Source organism: Cinclus cinclus, chromosome 20, assembly GCF_963662255.1.
Source record: "Cinclus cinclus chromosome 20, bCinCin1.1, whole genome shotgun sequence".
In the NCBI taxonomy this organism is placed as follows: domain Eukaryota; kingdom Metazoa; phylum Chordata; class Aves; order Passeriformes; family Cinclidae; genus Cinclus; species Cinclus cinclus.
Window position 1 is genome coordinate 10,150,705 of NC_085065.1, and position 22,232 is coordinate 10,172,936.

The following is a 22,232-nucleotide window of genomic DNA, read 5'->3' on the forward strand; positions in this document are numbered from 1 at the left end:
TAAAAGATGCTGATGCCCTTCCCAGGATTCTGCCCATTGACAGGAAACAGAGCCCAAATCCGTCCCTGATGTCCAAACCTCTGTTGACTCAGGCCAACCTTGGGTGGCCCTTAGCCAGGCTGCAGGTGCTGTCCTGTCCTCTGTGTTGTTGCCTGCAGCCTGGAACACAACCAGATTCTCTGACGTAGCAAAAAGCCACCTCTTTATCAGATCCAGAGGGGAAGTAGGAGTGGGAAAAAGGAGAAGGACATCCAATTTAACATCCTCCTTCCCCCAGACAGCCTTTGTGCTGCTTAGGGGCTGAGTGACTGTTTCCAAGCTGATTGTACTCTGTGTCAGTGAAGTCTGGGGGATGACAACAGCCGTGAATAACTCACCTCCAGGGAGTGACCCCTCTCCAGCACTCCCTGCATCTGGCTGTCCCTGCAGTGCCATCACCACCTCCACGTGAGGTTCAATTCCTCTGTGCACCCCCAGTGTGTGCCTGGGGGCTGGTTGTTGTTTTCAGCTTTTATTGGAAGAAAAGCCAGCATCTATCAGTGATACAGATCTTTCTGGGGTTGCCTAGGCAGAATATTTTGCAATTTTTTTTGTATGAGCTGATTCTCTTATATTGATCCAGAGTCTAAGGGTGGGAGCAGCTGTGAACTGATGACTGTTTCCTGCTGTAGCCTCCACTTTCCCTGAAGAAAAGGGAAGCAAACAAAAGAACTTCAGTGGAATCAGCATTTTCAATGCATTATTAACATCAGAACATGCAGGGGGGCAAACTGAGCAAGGCTTCAACAGCATCAGCCTTCTTACATCACGTCTGGCACTTGATGAAAAATTGTCTAAAATTAAGGGGAAAACTTCCTTCTTTGTTCTTGCAGACAACCCACTCAGACTCTCCTTCCTTCTCCCTCCCATGCCCACTTACAAAACGAGGAGAAAAGGGGATATTTCTCCTTTTACTCTCTGCTGTGCCCCATAAGCTGCCTGGGGAAGGGACACCAGCCTGAGATTCTGCAGCAGAAGCCACTCCAGTCCCTCCCGTTGATGGTACCCCATCTTCTCCCACAGCAGGAAACCCTGCTGCTGCTGCTCCTCTCACCTCTGCAATAGTCAAAGTGAAATATTATTAAACACGGTTTGTTTTTTTTGTTTTTTTTTTTTTTTTTGCTACCGTGTGGCAAATCCTAAGTCCTCCTCTTGTTTCAGTGAAAATTTGGCTTCCACTGTAATGGAGCGGGATGGAGTCACCTCTGGTGTCCTTTGGGGATGTCACTGGGGAAAGGAACATTTCTGCATGTGCAAAAGCAGCAGATCTGTGACTGTCTCCTTGTTCAGCTGATTGACACCACTGCAAGGACATAATTTTGGTCTTCCAGTAGCTGGAGGAAGCCTGAAAAAAGATTATTTGCAAGGGCCTGGAGTGACAGGATAAGGGGAATGTCTTCAAGCTGACAGAGAGCAGGTTTAGATTGGATATTGGGAAGAAATCCTTCCCTGTGAGGGTGGAGAGGCCCCGAGGTTGCCCAGAGCAGCTGTGGTTGCCCCTGGACCCCTGGCAGTGTCCCAGGCCAGGCTGGACAGGGCTGGGAGCACCCTGGGACAGCAGGAGGTGTCCCTGCCATGGCAGGGGTAGCACTGGATGGGCTTTAACGTCCCTTCCAACCCAAACCATTCCACAATTTCTCCCTTTAGAAAAGCAACCCCAGTTGGCTGAACTGGGAGGTTTGATATATGGAGAGTATTTCGACATTTATTATTCAAATTAATTGCCAGAGGGAGCTCTTCTCTGAAAAAGCTAGCAAGGTAAAGTGTTGTTCTCCCCTCTCCCCAGCAGCAGGGATGGAATATGAAAGCAGCTGGCAGCCACCCAGCCATTCCTCTGGAGCCAGGCTTCCCACTCCTCATCCCCTTTGCTTGCAGCAAGACAAATGCCTGTGATGATGCCAAGGGAAGGAGAGCAGAGGAGGAAAGCACAGCCTGGCACATTCCCTTCCTGCCATGGCTCTGCAGGGAGGGGAAGGTCCGTGATTCCCTGGGCAGGGGGAGCCCTGGATGGGAACTGCTGCCCACATGGAGGGAAAGTTCCTGGGTGGTGCTTCCAGGGTGAGAAAAGCACCTGCAGAGAGTAATCCTCAGCATGGAAGGTGTGCCAGGTGGGTGGGACGAGTCACTCCCAGATGTGACCAACTCAGCAGTGTCAGTGAAGTGAAACCACTTGTGCCCCACACCTTTGTGCCCAGTCCCTGATAAAGGCAGGGTGGTGTGAGTGTGATAGTGCAGAGCACTCCAGATCCTTGCAGGAAAGGCCCAGACTGTCTTCCTGCTGGGGGGGTTTCAGGGCTGGACTCTCCTAGGTCTGTTGTGGCAGGATTTCACCTGTCCCATCTCCAAGTTCACATTTATAACACTCACAAAACTTTGTATTTAAATAACTCCTTGTTATTTGTTTGTATTTAAGTAATTCCTCCTCCTTTAAACAGCTCTTGGGAGTGATGTGGCACATAATCCCACATATTTATAGTTCCTGTAAAGCAAAAGAACAACTAAAATATCTGAAATGAAACTAAAAACTGAACAGAGTTTCCCATTTCCAAAGCTCTTTGGATCTATATTTCTTTAGCACAGGCTGATTTTTTTCCTCCATCTTCTGGTCAGATGGAATTTTTGTTTATGGGACATGAATGTCACCCCATCCTTATGTTATTAGGAAGAGCTCCTAATGCAACGTTTGTGAAAAATACTTCAGAGCTGAATGTATTAGTAGGAGAAACAGATTTTTGCTTGACTGATGTGGCAAGATTATTGTCTGCAGCCAGTTCTCTTTCAGCCCTGTGTCAGTTTGAAGCTTCAGCCCAAACCATCGTGGAGGAGCTGGAGGGGCAGAGGGAGGACCATGATCCATGTCCATGGTGCTGTGCCATGATCTGAGCACAGGATGGATTCCAGGAATATCAGAGCACTAAATATAGCAGCTGTGCTTGCTCAGCAGCTTCGGGTCCAGCAGGCCAAGGGGAGGTGTGAAATTCAGTCTCAATCACCACATTAGCAATGCTTCCTGAGAATTCCAGGATCCTTCTTTTCCCTCATTTACGTCTCTTTGAAATGCTGGAGAAAATAATGAAATTATCAGGGTGAAAAATAGAATGTTAATATATGGCTATAGGAACCATGGGCCAAACTCTTCCTCTGTCTCCCAGCAAACCTCACCAGTGTTTCTGTAAAAGCTTCTGAACACAAAAAGCATCACGTGAGTGTAAATATTTTATTTGTTTTGTTTTAACAAAACCCCCAAAGCTCTGTTGGGTTTGTTGAGGAAATGCTGCTCCTGAGACACCAGTAAGCACAGAATGCCTCTGGTTATAGAGGACAATATAGAAGTGTTTCCTAGGGAAAATGCATGGAGGCAGATCATTCCCTGAAGGGTTTCAGCTCCATGCTGAGTGTGGTCATGGTGCATTGTCCCACACGATGCTTTTCTCCTCAGTTTTTCAAATGATACCCAAAATCTCCTCCAGAAAGGGCAATGCTCACATTACCAAGACCTCAACGTTCTCCTTCCCTTCCTGCTGCTTTCCTGCAGGTCTCTTGAAACTTTTAAATGAGCTGGATTAATAAAATATGCTCCATCTCCCTCATGCACACATTTTAAATTAATAATGGCAATCCTGCTGTCAATTCAGGCTGGAACAAACCAGTCCAGCACACCCAGTCCTCCTGTCCCCAGCCTGTGTGTCCCTGTCCTGCCTGTCCCCATCCCGTGTATGTCCACCCCTCCTGTCCCTGTACCGTGTGTCCTCATCCCGCCTGTCCCTGTGTCCCCATGTCCCACCTGTCCCTGTCCCTGTCTGTCCCTGTCCCTGTGTGTTCCTGTCCCTGTCCCTGTCTGTCCCTGTCCCTGTCTGTCCCTGTCCCTGTCCGTCCCTGTCCCTGTCCCTGTCTGTCCCTGTCCCTGTCTGTCCCCATGTCCCTCCTGTCCCTGTCCCGTCCCGCAGTCCCTTGGGGGGCCGGCAGGAGGCGCGCGCGGGCCGCGCTGCCGGGGGCTGCGGGAGAGGGGACGGGGGGGACATGGGGGGGACATGGGGGGGACATGGGGGGGACACGGACTGGGGACATGGACTGGGGACATGGGGGGGACACGGACTGGGGACATGGGGGGGACATGGGGGGGACACGGACTGGGGACATGGGGGGGACATGGGGGGGACACGGACTGGGGACACGGACTGGGGACATGGGGGGGACATGGGGGGGACACGGACTGGGGACATGGGGGGGACATGGGGGGGACACGGACTGGGGACACGGACTGGGGACACGGACTGGGGACACGGACTGGGGGCATGGGGGGGACACGGACTGGGGACATGGGGGGGACACGGACTGGGGACATGGACTTGGGACATGGACTGGGGACATGGGGGGGGACATGGACTGGGGACATGGACTGGGGATACGGGGGAGGACATGGGGGGGACACGGACTGGGCACACGGACCGGACATGGAGGGGACACGGACTGGGGACACGGGCACCTTCCCCCGTCTCGCCGATCCCTCTGCTCCTGCCGCCTCTGCACCGCCCCAGGTGAGAGCCCAGCACCGCGGCCGTGCGGGGCGCACGGAGATGGACACGTGCGGGGCCATGGTTTCCCTAACGCCGCCTCTTTGTCCGCCCCTGACTCCGGGAACCGGGAATGGTTTTGGTCCTTGTCATGGCCAGGGGACGCAAGCTAGGATGCAGGGCTCCAGTCACCTGTAGGAATGGGACTGGCATCCTCGGACCTGCCCAGGCTGGGGATGGGATGGGATGGGATGGGATAATGGGACGGGATGGGATGGGATGGGATGGGATAATGGGATGGGATGGGATAATGGGATGGGATGGGATGGGATAATGGGACGGGATGGGATAATGGGATGGGATAATGGGATGGGATAATGGGATGGGATAATGGGATGGGATAATGGGATGGGATAATGGGATGGGAACCACAAGGATCATTCAAATCCAGCACAGATACCCCAACAATCCCCACCAAAGTCTCCTGGAGTCCTGGGAGCCTCGGGGCCGTGCCCATTCCCTGGGGAGCCTGGGCAGTGCCCAGCACCCTCTGGGGAAAAACCTTTCCTGATCTCCAGGCTGACCCTCTGCTGACACAGCAGGCTTGAGGCTGCCACTGGCTCCAAGGTGACAGAAAGCCCAGGGCAGGGAGCCTGGGCAGTCACCCAAAGCTGCACCCAAACTCTTCCTTCCTCCCTTCTGCAGTGCTGGGGCCGTGCTGGTGGCACCCAGCGCAGAGCACAGCCCCTGGCCTGCAGAAACCTGTGCCATGATGTGAGGAGCACACCCCAGAGCTGACAGCTTCACCATTCCCAAGGTCCCTGAGATAGAGTGGGACCAGCAGGATGCTCTGGCTGGCTTTTGGCCACTCTGCTTCCCTGGAGCCTAGTGCCTGGCTGGAGGTGTGCTTGTCCCAGACTTGCTGGCCCTGGGAGCTGTTGCCTGGCCCTGCTGGTGTCACCTGTGCCTGGGAACCACCCCCTCACACCTGAGCCTGAATTTCACCCCCATCAGCCACCCCTGGTTTCTGACTTCCTCGCAGGATGCATTTCACAACCCCTGCCTCAGTTTGTGTCTCTGTTGCTGTAGATACCACCAGCTTCTGCCTGTGTGTGTTTACTTGCTTTTCTCATCTTTCTATGGCCTTACAGACATAAAAACTGTAAAAATGCATAAGTTCAGGGCTTCCAAAGGAAGCTGTGGTCTGAGACATGAAAAGAAATGTCAGTGGTAGAGAGTTACACTTGTGGTTGGTGACTGTTTATTTGTTTTGCTAAGTAGAAGCAGGTGTTACAGAGGGTACTTGGGGAAAGAGGAGAAGGGTTGTGCTGTTCAGAGGCTTGAAAACTTCTCACCAGTGTTAACTATTGTGTTCAGACACCAGAAGCAGAATGCAGGCGAGAGAGGGAAGGATTTTGCTTTGGTCTTTCAACATGAAGATTAAAATCTTTCAGCTTTCTCCTTTCATTTTCATGTTGTGTGTTACAACTTGAAAACCTTATTATCAAGGACTGCACAGAGATGATAGTGAAGCAGTGGCAGGAACCCCAGATGAGTTCACCCAAACCCCTACAAGCGTTCAAGGAGAACCATGAGAGATTATTAAAATGCCTTGAGATGCTGCTGCAGGATTGAAGTATAATATATGCAGAAAACTTTGTGTATTTAAAGGGTTACTCTCTGCCATTTACTATGGACTATTTTAAAATTTACTGTCTGACAAGGAACTACCAGTGCACTAAAAATTCTTCTCTGGAAAGCTAATGTTTGTATCTCTTGGCTGACGCTGGTTGCTAGCATGATGCTCAGTATTTGGTCTGTGCTGAAGCTGCCTGTATCCAGGAATGTTTGTCTACATCACTCTTGAACGCCCCTAAATCGAGTCTGGGGTGTGCTGTGGGATCTGCCCAGAGCATGTGTTCCAGGGAGGGCAGATAAGTCTAGTTGCATCTAAGATAATTCATGATATTCGGGAGAAAATGCCTTGAATTTAATCCAGGTTATTTACATAGTTTCTCTCTCTCTCTTATTTTTTCTTTTCTTTTCCTTTTTTTTTTTTTTTTAAATCATGTTCACATTTTTAATGGGTGCTTTGTGTGAGAGGTTTAATTTCCTGTGTCAGGATGTTATTTGTAATTACAGTAACCAGGATTTGGGCAGGTTTCCGTTCTTTACCTCTCCCAGGTAGGACACTTCCTGCTCTGTGCTGGCAAATTGACTCCCCTGTACCTGGGCCCCAAATCAGGCTGATGGGGCACATTTCCCACTGTGCACAATTTTCAGGTCCAATTTTTACTTTCAGCTTTACAGATCTGCTTTTGTTCTCCCTTCCTGCCCTCACATACTGTGAGCTATTAACTCCTCTAAAGCATGTGAATTTTGCTTTTTAAAGTCCACACCAGAGTTCATCTATACTCATTTTAAAACTTACTTTTTTGAAATTGAACCACTTATGCATGTTAATATTTACTGCTACAGTTTCCTTGGTCGATAAAATCGAATTTGACATGGATACAAGGTTTATGTCCCGTTCCCACTTTACACACTGAGCAGTTTGGCCTCTCTGCTGTGCTCAAGGAGCTTTTAATCAAGGAGAACTCCACTGGTGGGTCAGGCTGCAGGGTCAGTGTCTTGTCCTTGAAGACAAACACTGAGGTTGGAATTCTTGACTCACTCAAAGCTGTGCAAAGAAGGCTGAATAAAAACCTTTGAGATGTGATGCTGCCCGTGTAGCTCTGGGGAGGATTGGGGTTGTCTCCATAAAAACACTTCATGAACTGAAGTTTGAAGGGTTTAATTTGTATTTAATTATTTGGGTGATCTGTTTGCCCCCAGGGTTTGCTGTGAGTGCTGATGAGGGTGTGGGTTCACCTGCTGGGTACTTTGTGCTGTTGGCCAAAGCTGGGAAAGGCTCTGACCTCTGTCAGTGGAGGCAGGAGGAGAAGGGCAGCAAATGGGAGAAGAAACAGAGAAATTCCCTTTGTGCCTGCAGACCCTTCGCAAGGTACAGTTTGTTAAATATATTTTTCATTTGGGTGGGGAATTGCTGAGTGCCCGAGAAGGGGGAGCTGTACAGGGCCAGGGAGTCTCTGTGGATGCAGGTGGGAGGTTTCTGTGTGGGCACAGCAGCGCCCTGGCTGGGCTCTGAGCAGCTGGTACTGGGCAGAAAAGTGTTTGTCCCAGTCCAGCAGAGTCTGTGAGCCCTGATAGCCCCAGCACAGGGCAGGGCTGTGCCTGCCCAGCCATGATAAGGCTGTGGCAGCTGCCCCGGGGGTGAGGATGAGGCTGACACAGGGAGTGTCTGGGACTCTGCTGGGTACAGCGATGGGGAGCTCGGGGCTGGCAGCACGAGGAGGGGAAGGGAGTGATTTCACGGCAGCCTGTGGGAAGGAGATGGCTCTTCTGGGGTTCTCTCCAAGCTGTGGCTCCCTGTTTCCAGTTCCCCAGTGCTGCAGTGCTTGGCAAAGGCTGGCTTGTCCCCCTGCACTGCTTTTGTAGGAGCAGCAGAGGCACATCCCATCCACAGAGGCAGCCACAGGGCTTCATCCCACCCTGCAGCCACAGGGCTTCATCCCACCCTGCAGCCACAGGGCTTCATCCCACCCGGCACCCACAGGGCTTCATCCCACCCTGCAGCCACAGGGCTTCATCCCACCCTGCAGCCACAGGGCTTCCTCCCACCCTGCAGCCACAGGGCTTCATCCCACCCATCACCCACAGGGCTTCATCCCACCCTGCACCCACAGGGCTTCATCCCACCCATCACCCACAGGGCTTCATCCCACCCTGCACCCACAGGGCTTCATCCCACCCATCACCCACAGGGCTTCATCCCACCCTGCACCCACAGGGCTTCATCCCACCCTGCACCCACAGGGCTTCATCCCACCCTGCAGCCACAGGGCTTCATCCCACCCTGCAGCCACAGGGCTTCATCCCACCCATCACCCACAGGGCTTCATCCCACCCATCACCCACAGGGCTTCATCCCACCCATCACCCACAGGGCTTCATCCCACCCGGCACCCACAGGGCTTCATCCCACCCGGCACCCACAGGGCTTCATCCCACCCATCACCCACAGGGCTTCATCCCACCCATCACCCACAGGGCTTCATCCCACCCGGCACCCACAGGGCTTCATCCCACCCTGCACCCACAGGGCTTCATCCCACCCATCACCCACAGGGCTTCATCCCACCCTGCACCCACAGGGCTTCATCCCACCCTGCACCCACAGGGCTTCATCCCACCCATCACCCACAGGGCTTCATCCCACCCTGCACCCACAGGGCTTCATCCCACCCATCACCCACAGGGCTTCATCCCACCCTGTACCCACAGGGCTTCATCCCACCCATCACCCACAGGGCTTCATCCCACCCTGCACCCACAGGGCTTCATCCCACCCTGCACCCACAGGGCTTCATCCCATCCACAGTGAGCCCAGCTCCTGGTGCTGGGGTGTGGAGGGTCCCTTGCTCTGCCCTTCCTGCTCTCTGTGCAGGCCAGGAGCATCTCTCACTCCCGGCTCTGCAGAGTGGGAATGCCGGGAATGCCAGAGGTGCAGCAGGTGCCGTGCCAGCTCCTGCCTGTGGACACAGCACTGGGAGCAGGGGTGGCCGTGTGTGTCACACTGTGTGTGTCACGCTGTGTGTCACCGTGTCCTCACTGTCCCTGCTGTGCTCCAGCTGCCAGGGCTGGCTCTGGCCAGGACACAGAGCCATGGGATGGTCACTGCCAGCAGGGGAGGTGGGGACAGGGACCTGTGAGGGGAAGGGTTTGGGCAGCCAGAGGGCTGTGTGATGGATAAAAGGCTCCAGTGGCAGGTTTGTCCCAGTGGCAGTGTCAGAACTGGACCTTTCTGTGACTCCTCATCCATCACTGCATTATTTGGTTATTAATTTCCAATTTATACCTACTGAGGGAAATCTCCCCTGGCATCAGCACGGAGGTGGAGCAAGGGGGTGAGGGCACAGTGAGGGGAGCTGGGCTGTTCCCTCCATCCCCAGGACAGTGGCTGGGAGGGTGCTCAGCAGGTTTTAGGAGTGTTCTCATCTTAGGCAGGAGCATCCCCCTGAGCCTGTGCATGGGCAGCAGTGGGAATGGAAAACCCCTGCCCCAGCAGTGCTGTGGTTCCCCCGTGCCTGTCCCCTGCCGTCCTCAACACCACCAGGTACAACTTCACAAATGGCCTTTGCTCCTCAGGGCCAAGTCTGGGTCTTTGTCTCATTTTGCAGCATGTGAAAGATAAAAATACCTGTCACGTCGCAGCAAAATGCAAAAGCCCAGAGGTGCTGGAAATCCCTAATTGTGATAACTTCCCATAGGCCAAGCCCAGACTGGTGAGGATTAAAGTGATTCAGTGGAGCACAGAGGCAGATGGGAGGTAGCAGCCCTGCTGGGAGAGCAGTTTTGCTGAAGCAGGAGCACAGGGTGATGCTCAGCACCCCGGCTTGCCCTCACCCCACTCACCCCAGCTCGCTGCTCTCGGGCTCTTTGGGGCTGCTTTGGGCTGCCCCTCTGCCAGGCTGCCCGTGGCCAGCACCCAGCAGAGGATGAAGCAGAAAAAGCGTTCACAACATTAATGAAAGCTCTGACAAAGGGAAGCGAGGGGAACTATTGTCTCCTTGGCCTTCTCCTCAGAGCGTCTGCGTGTAATGAGACTTTTGGTTATGCTTGTGGCTTCTGTGACAAAGCTGTGATTTAAGGGCTGTCTGTTCTGAGGCAGAGTTGCTCACACGGGCCAAAGTGCTGGTGAGTAATATTTTTACCACAAATTGTTGTAACTGGAGCTCGACGACTGCAGTGGAAGGAGGGGGGGGATTGCATTTGATTTATTAGATGACTTAGTGCAATTTGCAGAGTGAGCTTTGTGCTAGTGTGGCTGTGGATTTGCATATCCAGCAAGTAAAAGTCCATGGGAATGGGAATGGGACTGGGGAGGGGAAATCTCTGTGGTTTGCTGCCACGATGTCCAGAGGAGAGGGGCTGGATCCGTGGCTGCCAGCAAGCTTTGGGGACCAGCAGCAGCTTTGGGAACCCTCCCCGTGTGTGTCCAGTGGAAACCATGGAACCACAGAATGCAATCATTAAGGTTGGTAAAGATGTCCAAAATCAAGTCCAACCTTTGATCAAACACCACCTTATCAACTAAACCAGAGCACTGAGTGCCACGTCCTGGTGTTCCTCGGACACCTGCAGGGATGGGGACTCCAAACCTCCCTGGGCAGCCCCTTCCCATGCCTGACCACCGTTTCCATGGAGAAATTCTTCCTGAATTACTCCCTGCAGGGTCCTGCCTTTGAGCACAGCCATCAGGTGTAAAACAACCCCTCTGGACAGGGCTCGCTCCCTCAGCCTTCAAACCGAGCCAGAAATTCAAGGGACACTTTCCTAAACTCCAGGCTTTTCCTAAACCTGACCTGGGAAACATCTTTAGGATGGGTTTTGAGGAGGAAGGAGCTGTGGAGGGCAGGCTGCTGCTGGTCTTGCATCACTGTGAGAATTCAGGTCATGTTTACTACAGGCAGCTGGAACACGATGATCTCAGATGGTAACAAGTAACATCTGAGGGGACAGTGTTAAAACATTCAAGCTGTTTGGTAAGCACCTACTTTGCTTTCTTTCCAAGCCCAGTTTGGCTATCTGCAAGGACTCATTTGTCCCCTTAAGAACCTGGTGTCATCCTGTTGAAGTAAGTGAAAAAGAACAAGAGGTTCCCCTTCCTTCTAATTTCAAGTGGAAAAAATGGTTTTGTCTTTTTATTTTTTTTTGGTTGGTTGGGTGTTGTTGCTTTTGTTTTTGTTTTGTTTGTTTTGTTTTGTTTTGTGGGGTTTTCTTTTTCTTTTTCTTTTTTGTTTTTTTTTTAAGTCCCCAAAACAACAAACAAAGCCCCACAGTCCAGCTTCTTTTCTGCTTCAGCAGGGACAGACACCTATGGTCTGAGGGCTTCTGGCCTCTTGCAAGCTGACCTTGTGTAATTTCCTCTATTTACATTTGGCCAGCACTGGCCTCATTGACTACAAGAGTTTATACAACCCCTTTTGAGAGGAATACCAAGGATTGCTGAGGCACGTCCTGCCCCACATTCTCCTGTTTACTGTGCTGCTAAATAGATGTACAGTGCTACTGAATAAATATATCCTTATCCTATTTTGTTCTGGCTTAAATGCCTTTGTACCAGGATAACAGAGAAGGTCACCGACAATTAATTTAAACCAGGTGGGAAAAACGACTCTTAAAATCTCTCTGTGCAGGGAGACATCTGATAGTTCTCCAGTTAAATGTGTTTTTATTTACATGAACTGTGTGCAGGCTTTGTAATGCCTTTTTTTGGGGGGGTGTTGTTTTTGAGGAAACCATTGCAAATAATGTTTGTTCACTGCTGTAAGCCGGCCAGAGTGGAATTTGGAGAGAGATTATCTTCCCTGGACTTTGGTGCTGGTGTTCAAGCCTGCTCTGCTCGCATGCACGGCTCACCTCTGCTCTAGGACTTTTGCAACCAGAATGGAAACAGCTTGTACTTAACACACATCAGTGTCGTGATGATTCCCTCAGCAAGCAGAGCGTTTGCAAACCTAATGCATGCAGTGCTATTTGGGACGTGGCAGCACTGCTTCTTGTTGGGTTTGGGCATGCTGGGCAGGGAAGGGCGTATCAAGAAATTAGGTTTGAGATGAGAAAATTGCTCTTTAGCACGACTAATCTGCTATTTAGTGGCTTTTTTCTTTTTTTAAGTAGATTTTTTTTTTTTTTATACAGGAGTTGCTCAGCCTGGCATGGAGAAAGTATTCAGGGATGATAAAATAATTACATGATTGCGTGTTTCAGGAAGACACGAGAGGAATGCTCCCAAGTGCCACCAGCTCAGGCACTTGGGAGAAGAAAAGGCTCCCTCTGATCAGGGCTCCCGGGGTGAGGGTTTACAAGAGCACCCTTGAGGTCAGCACTAATCCACAGCTTGCAGGCAGCTCATTTAAAGAGTTGGGATTGCCCAACTTGCAGGGAAAGCCACTTCAGGCTGGAGGAGTGGCATGTGACAGCTTCACACAAGCAGCCCAGGGATGGAGAAGAGGGAGAGGAGAAGTTTCTTCACTGTGTTTATTATTAAAAAAAAAAAAAGGGGGGGGGGGGGGAACGGAAAGAGAGAGGAGAAAAAAACAAAACAAAAAAAAAAAGTTTATTGCAAATCTCAGTGTTTAAGAGTATTTCCAGAGTCCACTCGGTTACGTTACAAAGAAATCAGTAAATCCTGCTTGTGCTGTGCCCTCACACACACACACTCACCACTCGCTCCCCTGCTCGTGCTGCCACGCAGACAGGAACAGAAACGGACTGTGAGGTCAGTGACAAACGTAGTATTTGATCTGTATTGGAAACTTGGCTAAAAAAAAAACCCCTAAATACAGTAGAACCTCGCAAATCTGCAGAACAGGGAGCTTCCACACACACGCAAAACCTGGAGGCCTTATTCCACTTCCAAGCAGTTGTAATAGCAAAGTGCTGTAGTGAGGTCTCGTATCACAAAGACTTCAATGACCTTACAAGGATAGGCTACAGAACATTTACCAAAACGCTTGAAGTATCATAAATTAACAATAAATTAAAAGTACGTCGTAATGCAACGTGGTTATTTGTTCACTGATCACCGATTCACACAACTCTAGTTCTCTGTAAGGGATCTTCCAGTCCTGGGTGCAACGCAGCGAGGTTCTGCTGGCTGTGATAAAGTGCTGAGGCAGAGGAAGGACCGAGACCGCAGGCCCCGGGCAGTGAGGATGAATTGCTCCAGCCACTTGGTTGCAAGAGTGCCTGTATCTTTTTTTTTTTCTTCTTCTTCTTTTTTTCCCTTTTTTAATTTCTTTTTTTTTTTTTTTTTGGACATCTAAGACAGAAAAAACAAATCGAGCACCTTCCCAAAAAGAGGTTGTTCTTTTTTCTTTTGCAGATTGTCCCACATTTCTATGGCTGGTAAAACAGACAGGTCAGCGTAGCAGTTAATGGATGATGCCACTTCCACTCAAGTACACAGAAATGGTGGTTTGTGGTTTCTTTTTCCCCCAAACCAGAACAGACTTGTTTGATTTGTCCCCCTGAGTTGCCTAGAGGCGAGAAGATGCATATAGGTGGGGTAAGCAAGCTGGTGCCACTGCGAGCAGGAATCTCTCCTGTTAAGACTGAATGAACAGCTCAAATGTTGTCTTTTATCCTTCCCTTCGTGCACAGGCTCCGCTTCATTTCTCACTGAAGTCAGAAACAAAAAATAAAAAGCCGCTTGCTGATTTGAGGGGAGAGCTGGGGCAGGGGGTGCAGCTCAGCCCCAGCACCCCGTGGCTGGCAGGGGTGGGGAGCAGTGAGAGGGGAAGGTCCTGGGAGGGCCAGAGGCAGCTGGGGCTGCAGCAGAGATTTCCTTGTGCACCTGTGAGCCAAGGTTTCAGGTACATTAAGAGATCCTGGGCCAAACCCTCCCTGCAGGGTAGGATGGTTCCAGCAGCCGTGCCAGATCCGTGGGCACCAGCTGAGCCTTTTTCCATGGAAAGAGATGCTGGATCTGTAGCTATTTGTTTTGTTTGGTGGTTTGTTGTTTTTTTTTTGTTTTTTTTTAAATAACTGGGTTACTTAAGACTTACCTATTAAAAACAGCTACACTTTATGCTGTAAGAGTAATTTTCCCAACAATTTCACAAGCAATACAAGATAGGCATTGAAGAGACTGATGTAAAGACAGCTTTCCGTTCTGCAGAAGATCATTTTTCCTCTCCTGTTATTTAAGATAACTTCTTTTAACAATCTCAGAATAAATTAATAAATACTAGTTAAATTAGAAACAGTACATCAGGTCTGACTATCGACAGAAAACAGTTCTAAGGATCCCAGTCAGGAGAAGAAAAATGATCTTGTGAAATATGTGCAGTAATAACTGGCCATAAAGACACGTGGAGCCTTTGATTTCCCAGCATTTGTGACATTCAAGTTAAGATCATTAGCAATGGTTTCTAATTGTCAGCTACCGAGCCTAGCCTCTTCCTCCAAGCTAAAAGGTGAGTCTGTATCCCTCCAGAAGAACCAGTTGGCTACTGGTGGTGTATGAAATGCTCCAGTTCGTATCACTGGGTCTGTGTGGAATTTCTGGTGGAGGATGGGTGACAGTCAGAGGCTGAGCTGCTTCTGCTGTTGCTGTTGTCAGTATTTATGGGATCAGTTGGAACTTTACCTATGCTTGTTATCAGGAAAGCAAGTGTGCATCACATCTTCATGCTAGACAGAAGTTGTTCTTACGTGACTATCCGTATTTTCTATAGAGCTTTCCATTGTTGGTTAAAAAAGTTCTGTCTAATATTTAAAAAAAAAATTGTTGGTAGCAACTGTTCACATTTAAAATTTCACATTCCCTTTAGAATGGAGTTTTAAAACGTGGAGCAGAGCTGACATTTCTCCCAGCCTTACACTGAGTACATTAGATGGAGAAGGAATAGGACTTTTTATACCACACTGTCAGAGCCTTTTCCTGAATTTTCTGCTTTTCCAATATCCATGTCTATAAAGTCATCTGGTAGTTCTGGTGGTGGCCCTGCCGTGCTCTCCACCTGCTGCTGCTGGTGGTGGCACAGCCCAGTCTTGCATGGCCTCACCAGGGCCAAAAACACAGCCCCCAGGACCATGCCAGCAGCACAGGAGTAGAAGGCTGAGCTGTAGTTCTTTGTCGTATCCACTAAGACACCTAGGAAAAAAAAAAAAAAAAAAACATTTACAGCAGTTAGCCACAGCCCACTCCCCCCCTGTCCTGCCCTCCTGTAGGGTTTTGATCCGTGGCCAAAACTCGGTGACAATCTGATGCCACGTTAGAAAAGTAAACCCATTGTGTTCTGGGGTACACAGTGTCATCTTCAGGCGAGTCAGAAACCCCTGGGCACTGCAGGGATGCTGAGCCCAAGATGCATCAGGCATCTGTTTGTTGTGGCAGACTTCACCTTTCTGCAGTGCGTGGCACAGGCACAGCGAGAGGATTTGCCTCTGCTTGTGCCTGAAGTGATGCCAGGTTTGGGTTTCTAACAGGATCAGGGTAGCACTGCAGTATTTCCCTTCCCTCTGAGGTTCCTCAGTGCCTCATCCGTGGGACTCTGCAGAGCTGCATTGCAGTCTTCTGGCTCTGGGAGACTCCCAGTAGCAGTTGCAGGGATTTTAGGGGAGTTCTGCAATTAGTGCTGCCAGAATACCTTCTAGACAGAGATCAGCACCAACAGCTGTCAAACATCTCCAAAACAAAATCAAGACTGAAGTTTGTGTTACCTGCAAGGGGTGGTCCAGCCAACCCAGCTAAGCTTTGAATGAAGACGTAGACTCCAGCTGCAGAGGACATCCTCTCGATGCCAACCACGTCATCTTCAGCCAGGAGGGGAATATGTGTGCCCGCTACAGTGCCGAGCATGAACCCAAAATAAACGCTACATAACATCAAGCCCCAGAATCCAGAGGCAAAAGGGAAGGCAACCAACGCTACCGACAGCAGGATGACGCAGATGAGCTCGATGTAGATCTTGCGGATGGGCTTCTTGTTGAGAACCCAGCCTGCAAAAATCCTCCCGAAGACCTCGGCGATGGCCATGGCTGACAGGATGTAGGCAGAGTGGTCTTTGCCAATGCCCAGGCTGCGGCTCAGGGGGATGATGTAGAGGGAGGGAGCGAAGAAGCCCAGGGTTGCAAACAGGCCAAAGAATGCATAACAGATAAAGCTATAGTCTCTCATCACAGAGAAGTCCAGTAGTTTGGTTTTTGGTTCTGGAGGGGTGCTGTTATTTTCAACGGGATTCTGTCCGTGTTGCTTTGGTTCTTCACTTTTCGGCTCTGCTTTGGTTTTTCCAGGCACATTGCTGGGTGAGGTAGTTATATCGACTCCTGAGTCTATGGACTCTATTGAGGTGCATGTTTGCTCGTTTTCAAGCATGTACTTAGTCTCCGTGGACTCCTCTGGAGGCTGTGCTTTCACTTCTTCCTGCTCTCTGATGACGATGGGGCGCAGCAGCGATCCGCAGGCAGTGATGCCAAGCTGCAGCACCCCGACAGAAAGCATGCTGTACCTCCAGCCAATCTGCTCCTTCAGGGCCGTGATTGCTGAGGGGAGAGGAAAGGTGTAACTGGGAAAGCCTGTAGTTGCACCAAGGAATTGAATTTGCAGCCAGGGAAGGGATTGGAGATTCACCACTGGAGGGTTCCAAGCACCTCTCAAAAAAGGCTGAGCAGGGGTTCCTCCTACCCAGGGGCCTGGCACCCACCTTCCTCCCCTCTGCTGCAGCAGACAGAAGCTAAAAGCTGTGTTTACCACCTGGCTAGCAGATGCTACCCTCGAGGTAGCTTCTTTTGAGGTCTCGGCAAATTTGGGGACAAAGGGGGGTGTTGTTTTTAGAAGAACAAACTCAATGCTTGAGCTTCCTTTCTCAGCTACCCCCACCCTGAAACCAACTAATGGAGGAAGTCTCTTAGTTCTGCTCAAAGGTGCACGTCACTGCTTAATTATCAGCCTTCATTTGCACCCAAAGCAGCTTTCCAGTGGGTATTAGCCCAGAGCACACGAGCAAAGCAGAGCACATAAACCTCCAAGGGCAGGTAGTGACAGGGCTGTGACGCCTGGGGACAGGACCCCAAAAGGCTGGAACACTTTGGCAGCCCTTGCTGAGCACAAGCCCAGTAACCTTTAGGAGCAGTTCTGTGCACTGTGTGTGTTTTAAATAGCTGAAGTTTCTCGGGCTTATTTTTAGCCTGCCAGATCTATATAGGGAGGCTGGCAGGCTGCGTATCAGCCAGGCATGTCCTGGGCTGGCACATGGCACCGGGGGGCTCGGGCAGCGTCACACCCGTCCCCAGGACTGCTTGTCACTCTGCCTGCCAGGTGCCATGGGCATGTGAGCAACCACTTGTGGGCACCGAGCTGGGCTCTGGCTGTTTGCCTGGGGGAAGGATGGCAGCAGTGTTGTGCCTTTGGTGCTCCTGGCACGTGGGCACCGTACCTGGTGCGAAGGAGAAGACAGCAAAACATTCCCCTGTCGATGCCACCGCTGTGACCAGCGAGCGCCTTTTGTCAAAGTACTGTGATAAAATGGTGACAGTCGGGAGGAAGGAGAGGCAGTATCCCAGGCCTGTGAATAAATGCCAAAAATTGCCATAACAACAAGTAAAGGAGGGGGAAACACCGATGCAAGAACACGTTAAGTCGGCTTTCCCGGTGGTCATTACAGTATCATTTCGGCCAACTCAGCAAGTCACCCTGGAAGAAAATCATTGGGGAAACCAGGATGTTATTTTTTTGTAAATTGGAGGTGGGGAAGAAAAAAAAAAAAAAAAAAAGAAAAAAAAAAAAAGTAAAAAACCAGACCAAGAGACCCAGCCTCCCAAACCTACTAGATAATGCCTTCTGCTCCCAAACAGCCATCAAGGTCCACTCTGAGGACCTCATCTGCTTAGAGTATCTGAGCCTGTATCAGCTGTTCCCCTAAGCAAGGCAAGCTCCTGGCCATAGACATGAACTGGACACCCAGGCCAGGCTGGAGAGGGGGGAAAAGTAGCAAGAGAAGAAACCAGAGACAGAGGGAGCATTAGAGGATTTGATCCCGGGCACAGCTTTGATCTCCCCAGCGATCCCAATCCATCAGAAGCGACCGCTGTGAGTGCAGGGCTGAGTCCAGGGTGGTGCCCAAGCTGGGACAGGGCAGAAAGCCAAGCCTGGGGCTCATCCCCGCTGCAAGATCAGCTCAGGAGGGGCAGCAGCACCAAGCACGCCCCGTGTGCGGAGAGCCAAAACCCCGTGGCGGCTCGTGGGAGGGAGCAGAGCGTGTGGCAGGCAGGGGACAGGAGGGTGACTCACCGGAGACGATGCCGATGGTGACGTACATGTCCACCACGCTGCGGGCGAAGGACGCGATGACCATGCCGGCGCTGACCAGCAGCCCCCCGGCCATCACCACCAAGCGGTGGCCGAAGCGGTTGCTGAGGACCGTCGACAGAGGAGCTGGAGAGGGAGAGAGCCCTGGTCAACACCCACCTCAGCAGCTTCACAGCCACCGTCTCCTGCAGAGGCTCTTCTCGTACTCCTGCCCGGGTCCCCACGAGGTGCCACCTCCCTGCACAGCACAGCATCTCCCTGGAGCCACCCTCGGAGCACTGCACAGCTCACAGCACTTAGGACATGCTAAAAAATCACCAGAACAGACTTTAAGACAAGAACGTGGAAGCCTGGGAAAAATCTCCAGCCACGTGCCTGGACGCCACTGGATTTCAGCAAGGCTCAGATTATTTCTAATCCTTTGCACTGCAGACTTTGGTTTGAAAACTCTCCTTTTTTGGTTTGAAAACTCTGCTTTTTTTGCCCCTTGCTGGTGAGATCTGAACTGGGTCAGGCTCACTGATAAGACCACGTCCCTACACCACACGTGGACACGAGCTGGGACTGCCAGGCTGAGACAGAAATTTCTTGGCATTTGAGGAGCAGCCTCTGAACTTTATGGCTGTGGTTTAATTTATAATGGAGCCATTAGAGTCACAAAAGTCACAGGTGCTAGGTCCTTGCATGCTGAGTCAGCAGCACCACTGCCCCTTGCACCTGTGCTCCTCTTACCTGTGAAGGTCTGTACAAACACACATATGGATATTATCCAGGATATCCTGCTGTTGGTTTCATCAAAGCTTTCCATCAGGTCGTTAAAGAAGACTCCAAATGATTTTATGATGCCGTATGTCAGGGCTTCCACAACAAAGAACGCAAAAGCGATTGTCCAGCCCCATCCTCCGTCAGGCACTTTAGTATAAACGTTTGCAGAGGTGCACGGCATCTTTACAGCTTTGACCGTCATTTTGGATCTGGGAAAAGAGGGGAGAGGGAGCCAGGCATTATTTTAAGATGAATTTTGCTGGAAGAGGCACAGCCTGGGAGCTGTAGCAGCCCTAAGGCACCACGAGCCGGACCCTGTGCTGCTCTGGGGGATTAAGTGTGGGAGTTGGGCTGATGTTTCTGCCTCTGACCACCCGTGGGCTCCTTCCTGAGCCCAGCACCAGAAACTCTCAGCTCAGCACCCAGGCGAGCTGTTCCCAGCAGCCAAGCCCAGGAGATGGGAGCTGTCATCTGTCTGTCAGTGCATGGGGGCGGATGGATGCAGTTCGTGAAAGATCCACCGCGGAACCCAGCGCGGGCTGGGCTGGTGGAGCCGCAGGAACCCCTGGGGCACACATCCTCCCCAGCCTGGCTGTCCCCAGAACAGCAGCTCAGGGCTGCCCACACCTCAAAACGGGGAATGGGGACACCCCTGCTGCCACCAGCCCCCCTGCAGCCCTTGGCACCACTGCCACCCCCCAGGGCAGGGGGGGGGCGGATGGGATCACCCCATAAGGTACGGGGTGTCCTCAGCCCTGCCCAGCGTCACCCGGGGGGCTCCGGCTGTTCAGGTGTGGCTTTGGTCCCACACGGAGCTCCCCAGCGCTGCCACGACTGCACAGGGGGGACAGCACAGGTGTCACAGCCAGGGGGAGGACTCTGTGCTGGGGTCACTGCCACACCTGCACAGGGGGGACAATGTCAGGGTTACAGTCTGGGGCTCACTGCCACACATGCAGACGGGTCCGCGGTGCCACGGTCACCTGTGCAGGGGGGACAAGTGCCAGGGTCACTGTCACACCTGCACGGGGAGCCAGTCCTGGGGTCACCGCCACGGCCAAGTGCGATGTGCCAGCGCCAGAGCGGCCACCGCGGGGTCAGCCCCGGCTGGCGCTGGGTCCCCGCAGCCGCCCCCGGAGGGCACCGAGCGGCGGCCGTGGGCAACCTCCCCGTCCCGCCCGGACCTGCGGCTCGGGCCGTGCTCTCCCCCCGCGCCGCCGTCCCCGGCAGCCACCAAGGCATTTCCCTCCTCCATTTTAGACTCGGCTCCTCGGCACCACCACGTTCTCGGCGCGGGGAGCCCGGGCGGACCCGGCCGAGCCGCCCCAGCCCTCCGGGGAACTTCGCACGGCGGAGCAGGCGAGTGCGCGGCACCGGCCCCGCGGCCCCGCTGCGGCTCGGCCGGGCTGCGAGCCCACACCGGGGGTCCCCGAGAGGGGCAGGGGGGGTCCCCAGGCCCCGCAGCCCCTCCTGCGGTGCCGCATGGCGGGTGCGCGGCTCCCGGGGGATTCTCTCCGCCAGGGATGGAGCGAGGCGTGGGCTCCTGCATCCCTGCGGTGCCGCCGCGGCTGCGGCCGGGCAGGGCGAGGGGCACGGGCGGGACCCCCGAAGTTAGCGGGAAGTGCCTGGAGACCCCCCGAGAGAGGGGACGGGGCTGCCATGAATTCCTGTGTCACTGCACGGGGAATAGGGGTGGAAAAAAAGCAGATCAGGAGGAAGCACGCTTAGGGAACAGCAAAAAAAAATAAGGAAAGGAAAAACAGCCCGGCGAAACTGCAAACCTGGGCGTATGTTTTGTACATTTAAGGATTAAAAGAAATAATGATGGCGGGGAAAAAAATTGAAAATGAAGAAGCCGGAGCGCAGGGGCCCGGAGTGGCCCCCCCTTCCCTGCATCACTTTCCCAACATTTCAGCCCTGATTCCTGCATCGCCGGGGCCGCGGGCTAAAAATACAGGGATGCAGGCAAGGGGAGGTGGGGAGGGAAAACGCTGGAAAAATGAAAAAAAAAAAAAAAAGAAAAAAAGAAAAATGTTAAAAAGCGCCCCAAAAGAGGGCAGAAAAAAAAAATATATTAAAAAAAGGGAAACAAAGCCCTACCCCCCCCACCCAGCTCCTCCGGAATCCCCGGGCGGGAGCCCCACTCACCCGGTGCTGCGGCGGGGTCAGGGGCTGCCCATGGCCCGGGAGGGCGAGCGGGCGACCCTCGGCGAGGAGGCGGCCCCGCTGCCCGCCGGCCTCCGGCCGCTGCTGCTCCCGCTGCCCGCGGCGGCGGCTGCTGCTGCTCGGTGCTCGCTCGCAGCCCTTTTATACCGGCTGGAGCCGGTCTCCGCCGGCGGCTCCGCAGCGCCCATGTGCGCGGCGCCGGGCCCGGCTCGCCCAGCGGCGGCACCGCGTGTGCGGGAGGGGCGGTGCAGCGGCCGGAGCGGGGCGGACCCGCGGGGTCCCGCAATCCCCGGCAGCCCTTCCCCCCCCACCCCTGAGCCGCACCTGCCCCGCACGGGGCTCTCCGGCAGGTGCCGGGCTACCCCAGCCCGAGCGGGATCCGGAGCATCCTCGGGATGCGGTGCCTGGAGCATCCCCGGGCTGGGCGCGCAGGGGATGCGGGAGGAATGCGGGGAGCCCCCAGCTCACGGTGCTGGTTCTGGGGGTGGCGCGGGGTGTTTGTTCCCTCCGAGCTTTGTGCCTGGTGCGGTGTTAGGGGAAATATGCCCCTTACTTGTATTTTTCAGGACAAAACATCTCCTTTAGTTGCATTTCTAGGAAAAAGCGTCGCTCTTGGTTGTATTTTTAGGGGAAGCCACCTCCTTTAGTTGTATCTTTAGGGAAAGCCATGTCTTTTTGTTGCAATTTTAGGAGAAAACATCTCCCTTGGTTGCGTTTTTAGGACTAGCATTTTCCTTACTCGAATTTTTAGGGGAAACCATCTCTCCTCGTTGTATTTTTAGGGGAAAATATTTCCCTTAGTCACCTTTTTTTTTTCCTTTCCCCAAGGGAAAAAGCCTTTCCCTTAGTTGTAATTTTACAGAAAACAT

The 22,232-nt window shown here is 52.5% G+C and overlaps 1 protein-coding gene across 2 annotated transcripts; it reads right to left on the reverse strand.

The window, feature by feature from the left end:
- Positions 1-12,716: 12,716 nt before the first annotated feature.
- On the reverse strand, positions 12,717-21,478 carry SLC16A6 (solute carrier family 16 member 6). 2 transcript variants are annotated; one of them, XM_062506023.1, is made up of 6 exons: positions 21,346-21,478; positions 19,165-19,406; positions 18,415-18,558; positions 17,561-17,689; positions 15,846-16,667; positions 12,717-15,276 (listed from the first exon to the last, which is right to left on the reverse strand). In XM_062506023.1, the coding sequence occupies exons 2-6, from the start codon at positions 19,397-19,399 to the stop codon at positions 15,038-15,040; spliced, it is 1,569 nt and encodes a 522-aa protein (XP_062362007.1). In that variant the 5' UTR covers positions 19,400-19,406; positions 21,346-21,478; the 3' UTR covers positions 12,717-15,037. The 2 variants fall into 2 exon arrangements, with proteins under 2 accessions (XP_062362007.1, XP_062362008.1); XM_062506024.1 differs by lacking the exon at positions 21,346-21,478 and having other exon boundaries at positions 18,415-18,738; positions 19,165-19,279.
- Positions 21,479-22,232: the final 754 nt, after the last annotated feature.

Excerpts from the sequence above, each read along its gene's own strand:
- SLC16A6 (XM_062506023.1), bottom strand. The coding sequence starts at position 19,399 with ATGACGGTCAAAGCTGTAAAGATGCCGTGCACCTCTGCAAACGTTTAT. Across the intron at positions 17,690-18,414 it reads CACCATCGGCATCGTCTCCG|GCCTGGGATACTGCCTCTCC; the intron begins GTGAGTCACCCT and ends ATTTATTCACAG. Across the intron at positions 15,277-15,845 it reads GGCTGGACCACCCCTTGCAG|GTGTCTTAGTGGATACGACA; the intron begins GTAACACAAACT and ends TTTTTTTCCTAG.